The sequence below is a fragment of the Cynoglossus semilaevis genome, chromosome 13 (genome assembly GCF_000523025.1).
Source record: "Cynoglossus semilaevis isolate Cse_v1.0 chromosome 13, Cse_v1.0, whole genome shotgun sequence".
Classification (NCBI taxonomy): Eukaryota; Metazoa; Chordata; class Actinopteri; order Pleuronectiformes; family Cynoglossidae; genus Cynoglossus; species Cynoglossus semilaevis.
The window spans coordinates 8,189,203-8,195,420 of record NC_024319.1 but is presented as its reverse complement, the minus strand read 5'-3'; the positions used below and the strand labels follow the sequence as shown (position 1 = coordinate 8,195,420).

General features: G+C 41.3%; 1 protein-coding gene across 2 annotated transcripts in view; it reads left to right on the top strand.

Moving 5' to 3' along the window:
• nkd2b (NKD inhibitor of WNT signaling pathway 2b) overlaps positions 1 to 5,883 on the top strand; it is a 24,565-nt gene extending 18,682 nt beyond the window's left edge. The window contains exons 4-10 of one of the 2 annotated variants that reach the window (XM_008323320.3): positions 1,335 to 1,395; positions 2,059 to 2,186; positions 3,418 to 3,513; positions 3,642 to 3,783; positions 3,959 to 4,016; positions 4,144 to 4,268; positions 4,564 to 5,883. In XM_008323320.3, the coding sequence (XP_008321542.1) occupies positions 1,335 to 1,395; positions 2,059 to 2,186; positions 3,418 to 3,513; positions 3,642 to 3,783; positions 3,959 to 4,016; positions 4,144 to 4,268; positions 4,564 to 5,189 (1,236 nt within the window). In that variant the 3' untranslated portion in view covers positions 5,190 to 5,883. Of the gene's footprint in view, positions 1 to 1,334; positions 1,396 to 2,058; positions 2,187 to 3,417; positions 3,514 to 3,641; positions 3,784 to 3,958; positions 4,017 to 4,140; positions 4,269 to 4,563 lie in introns of both variants that reach the window. The other variant, XM_008323319.3, reaches the window with a different exon arrangement.
• The last annotated feature ends 335 nt before the right edge of the window (positions 5,884 to 6,218 follow it).

Here is a 6,218-nt window from a genome sequence, read left to right as displayed (position 1 = left end):
AGGGGACGTTCACCTAAACGTATGCAGATGTTCTGACTCTCGCTTTGAGCCTGAGCTCTGTTGAGGGTACATGGAGTTCTTTTGTTTGCTAGCATCTATCTGTTTCATATTTGTCTCCTCGTAGTGGACCTCCTCCACTCGGTGTGGTGAGATTTTATTTCAAAGTGTGTGTGGACCGGCTCGGCCGACTGAGGATGACGTAAATAAGATGAATCATTTGTTGTTTAAATTTTTGCGGTTACCGGGGCCTCTACTGCACTTAATTTTCATTGTTTCCACAATCCAGTTGTTAAGGCCTGTGTGTGTGCGTGTGTCTATACAGCTATACTCGTGGGGACCTGTGATTGTTGAGACACTTGCCTTCGTTGGGACGTCCGCACTGAGTGAAACAGTAATGAGATTTAAATTTAGTTTGGAGTCAGGATGAGAGTACGGTTCAGAGTAGACGTGTCATTGTTGTGGTTGTGGTTAGAGTTGGGGGGGGGGTATGAAATGCATTGTAAATAAAGTCCTCACAAAACACAAAAAACAGTGTTTGTGTGTGTGTGTGTGTGATTAGGGCCCCAATTTGGATCAGCACATGTGTGGAATGGTTATGAATACACTGTGGTTATACTTTATGCGTGATAAAGATTGTTCACATAAGACAGTAAACCCCGCCCCCTATTTTTATTCTACAGTGATGGTTTTTTTTGTATTTAATCAGTCCCATCCTGTCTACATGGAAGTTTCCATCTGGCAATTGTTTTGCACTGAACAAATAAACACACGTCTATCGCTGGGAGCCTATTGTGATATTTGGTTTACATTAGCAGCTCCACGTCAGGTTCTCGACGAGAAATACTATCATACCTGGGCCCCCAACTCTGGATTTCCACCATCAAACACTCCTCAGTGGGTTCCATGTCAGACGTAATGAGTACAGTGTGCACAGGTTGACTTAAAATGAGTGTGAGAGAGAGAGAGAGAGAGAGAGAGAGAGAGAGATTACTACTATGAAGTATGAAGTACTTTTTGATGGAAGTTCATTTGAACAGTTTCGAGGAATCTTGAAAGCCTGGCTGTGGCCGCGCTGCTGCGCCCCAGACAGAGAAACACAATAAGCATGCAGATGTTCAAAGTGTTTGGCCACGCTGGAGCCTCCAACCCTCTCCCTCTCCCTCTCCCTCTCGCTCCCTCTCCCCCTCTTTCTTTCCCTCTCTCATCTGAGTAGGAAATGCTTTTGCTGGAACTGTTTGTTTTCCCTGTGTCTGTGGTCTGAACTGTAGATTCACTTACATCTAACCCCTCTACTCCCCCCTCCTCCTTTTTCTCCTTGTCTTTTTTCCTCCCAGGAGTTTCCAAGTGGTGAGCTGAAGGAAGGACAATTCACAGATCAACACTGTCCCCTAGAGGGTAGGTGGGAAATGATGTCTTTTCACTTATAGGCTCTGTGCAGAAACAGCCTCTGAATATTTTATACAGCGGAGAGGAAACGGCCCATAGTTTGATAAAAAATGATATATGCATGAATTTTAAAGCTTAACACAGAGCATGAAATGACTACTTTAAGGCCTGAATCTGAAGTAATGTTGCTAAAATTATAGCTAGTTAGCGTTTCTTTTTGTTTTTCTTTTCTTTTCTTTTTTGTGGCTGATATTTGTTAATGGAACCAATTTAGAACTTTTAATGAGGTATCATTTAAAACCACATTGCTATTTTAAGAATATCTTATTGCTATATTATATAATGATATGTGCTAATGTTAACTTAGCTGTGCGCTCAGCTGCTGTTTAATCTCTGGACAAATATGCTACAATTTTTGCCACGTCATCTATTTTTTGGTAGCAGTTTATTCCAACTAACTTGTTGCTTTATTTTCATTAACTTCCACTGATTCTTTCCAACATTTTAGCTTTTTATTGTAAATGTGCAGTTCTATGTTGGCACCTTAGAAGTACAGTGCAGTGTCCTCTGTAGCTCCAATAGTCAACTTTGGACTCTCAGACTGTTGTTTTGATCCAGTAGAGAATGAATCCACAGATTCTGACCTTGGTTTTTATGGACTTGTCTTCACAGTGGTTCTTCCTCCTGAGAAGGCTGAGGGCTGTGAAAGCTATCTCCAGTACCTGCACTCAGAGGATGGAGAGCGAGAGATACTCAGAGATGCCACCAAAGCTTCTGGCAAAAAACGCATCAGCCTGGACGTAAGCAGTTTACACTTCGACAGGCTGCAGATGGATCGCTCCGAGTTTGATTATCAAGCTGAGCCTGTTGTGTGAAGTCTCCCAACGCTGGGATTTTATTTACATTTGTGAAACAGTTAATACAACTCTGCTGGGGCAGTCATTTCTATGGCTCCATTTTTTTATGTTTCCTGATTCTATTAATGGACAAAAGAAGGATTTCACCAGCTAAGACGAATGACTGGTGAATACATTTTACAGCTGAGTGCTATAACCTGACGTGAACTTAATTCTAAAGGATCATCTCCACAGTTCTAGAGGCCATTTTTAAAAACATTTTCAGTAAAATTTAATACATTTTTGTATGTTTATTTTTCTAAAATTAGCAACTTTTGGCCTAATTCATAGCTTGTTAAAAATCTTAGAATTTCTCAGATATTTTTGACTATAATTTAGGCTCATCATTGATCTGACTTTCAAATACCTTACATGAATGTATTGCACGGTCATCTGTTTCAGCCGCTCCAGCACTTCCTCATTAGGATGCATCAGTAAGTAGATTTGAATGCTTTTAAGAAGTGTTCAGATCTAGACCTTGGAGATCGCTGCCGGTTATGTGAGTGGAGGAAATTTTGCTGAAGTGCTTCTCTCTGTGTTCACTGCCTTTTTCACAGTGTCAGCTCTCTGCTGTGCCCATTTGTCCAATTATGGCCATGTTACCAGATACATCAGAATCTAAGCTGTTGTCAAAAAGTTGTAACACAGAGTGGCTGAGCTCATTTTTCCTGGAAGATGGCAGAAAGACAAGGTCACAATGGAAATACTCACCGTTCGGTTTCTTTTCTCTCTGCCTCAAGGCAAAATCAACCAAAGGAAACAGCTGAATTACAAATGATTTGTTTACATGTTGTAAACCAGGGACTTCACCAGCTTCATCTTCAGCTGCAAAACTCTCAGGATTTAATAATTTATATCAGTTTGTGATTTTTTTTCCCCCTATCCTTTTTATCCGAAGCTGGGTTTGTCCAAAGTCCAGGCCTGGGGCCTTTGTTGGCACATGAACATATTTTCTTTTAATTAAATTGTTTGTGGTAGGATAAGAGTTAATACCTTGGGATTGTGAATAGGATTTGTGAATAGGTTCATTTACTGCCTTTGCTGCCCCCTGCTGTTACAAATTTTGGATGCTTGTATACAGTTAAGGTGACATGAAATGTTGATTCTGTTTTAAACCGTGTGATTTTTTAACCAGGACTTGGAGTGTGACGTGTCAGTGGAGGACGACAACCGTCAGGAATGGATCTTCACCCTGTACGACTTTGACAACAGTGGGAAAGTTACAAAGGAGGTGTGTGTGTGTGTGTGTGTGTGTGTTAAACTGTCATTATTCTCTCTGTCATTATCTCCCTGTGTCTGTGCCTCCTGTAATGAAGTACAACAAACCAGAGTAAAACTCTTCCTCCTGTGTCATTACAGGACATGTCCAGTCTGATGCACACCATCTATGATGTGGTGGATGCCTCTGTCAATCAGTCCTGCCACAACAAAAGCAAAACTCTGCGTGTCAAACTGACCGTCACCCCAGAGCCAAGGTCCCACCGGAGAGAAACAGGAACAGGTCAGTCGGGATAAAAGTCTGAATTTGTTAAACCGAGTTAGTTTTGGTTTGGTTATTTTTAGTCAGTGTTTATATGAGTTCTTAAAAATAGCAAAAACAATAACTGTTACAAAAGACCAAGGAATATTATAAACTGATAAATACTGTGGTTTTAACTGAACTGACTTCTCCACAGATCGCTGTCACCAGGAGGAAGGACGCTCCACTGATAAACGCCTGTCCTCATACATCAGGTCAGTCATCGTCATCAAAGTCATCATTTATATATATACTGTATACATTATTTTCATCACCATAGATTTAACATGCCTAATGACGATTGTGGCGTCTCATCTGGCTGCGGTGTCTCACTTCTAGCAGTAGAGGGCAGAGCACCGAGGCGACAAACCCTGAGGGTCAACATTACTGTGTGGATGAGAACACGGAGAGGAGGAATCACTACCTGGACCTGGCCGGGATAGAGAATTACACCTCGAGGTTTGAAGGTTGGGGTCATTTCTTTTAGTTTCATATATTACATACTTTATACGTATACATTAATTACAAGGTGTAACAGGTAGACACACAAAAGCAAAGTGACTCTGAGAATTATGATGATTTATAACATTTTTTAATTAATATATTTCTTTTATAAGTTGTAGCTGTTTTGTAAATACTGAAAAAAAACTTTGGTCATTCTTCCTAAATTTTTCCATTGATTCTTTTCATGTGATTTTATACTATAATATTTTCTTTATTTTCATGGTAAATTTACCTGGCGTCTTTGTACTCTTGCTTCAGGAACTGCCCCAGTCACTCCTTCGCAGGAGCCTCAAGTCCGAAGCTCCCAGAACCAGAGCCGTTCACGCTCCCATGAACCAGAAACCCAAGTCATTCACCAGCGTCGCTCACAGATTATCAGCGATAGCTACAACCCCACGGAGTCCCGAGGCAAAAGTACTCAGTTCATCAAGTCTCCGAAAGGAAACTACAAAGGAGGGGGTGGCAACAATGGAGGCGGCGGCGGTGGAAAATCGACTAAATGTCACGGCCACCACCCGCTGCTGCAACCTGCGCTGCACAGTGTCAATGCATCAGGCCACGGTGGCCAGGATGTGTACCATTTACCACACCAGGTCCAATCTTCCAGCCACCACCACCAGCACCCCCTGCAGTACAGTCACAGTAAACGTCTGAGGGCCAAAACCAGAGATACCTTGTCCCCGACCAGGGCCCAGCTGTCACCTCAGTCCCAGTCCCAGCAGCCCGCTCCCGTGCCCACTGTACTGCCCAGTCTAGAGAGGGAGCAGACGTCACTTCCTCCTGGGAGCCCAGGCTTTGTGGTTCCAATGGTCCAGCGCCACGAGCACCACCATCATCACGAACACCACCACCACCACCACTACCACCACTACCATCAGACATGACCACCCTCAGCGTGCAGTGACCTAAAACTGTACAGGACCAACCACAACCACACCAGTCTGAAGGACTTAACGTCATCCCAGCAGGAGAGTCCGGCTCTGCCTCCAGGATCTTCAGTTTCACTCTGCCAGGCTATACAGATATAATAATCTGAGGTTAGATGAGGGGTAGTGTGATGACTGACCATTTAGGACCAGGAGGATGTTTGTCAGAAGTTATTGTGTTATAACAAAATATATATGGCACAGCTTTGAGGTTTTTGTTAATGTTGTGACAGGACTGCAGCGTTTGTCTCCGAGGGACGAATCCTGAAAAGAAACAAAGTGACTTTGATGCATCGTCCTTTCTTTCCCTCTTGATACTGTTGGCTAAAGTCCCATGAAGCTATACTGTATATTGGAGTAGATGTGTCGTTCTGTGTAGGACCTTTCCAAAACATGGATCTCAGGTGTAAAGGTGCTGCTGCTCTGAAGTTCTCCACATGGGCTTCTTCTCCTCCTGTAGGAGGCCCTAATGTGGATGGAGGGGTTTCCTGTTTGGGAGGGAGGGAGTCTACGTAAAATCACCACTGCCAGTTTTAATGCAAAATTATCTTGCTCTATGTATAAAAAAATCTATAAATGTAAACACATTTTATTGTATAATTATTATTCTGTATATGCATATTTCATCATGGATATATTATGCATATATGTATTTTCTTTTATATATTTTAATAAACATTATATAGTTATCTTAATGGTATTGCAGTCACTTGTTTATTTAAATCACGTATTTATTTTAAATGTATTTATAACTTTTTTTTGGTAAGAATAAAGTTTCCATAAAATAACTTTAAAAAACGCACAAATTAATGAAGGTTAAAAATGTGTCCATTTAACAGAAAAAAATGTTTAAATACTCTGAAGAAAATGTCATAGTTTTTGCCAGAAATAAAAGTGGTATGTTTTTGAGAATGTTACATATTTTAAGTCATAACAAGTCTAAATTCAAAAGAATAAATTCACAATTTTAGGTGGAAACAATTGAAA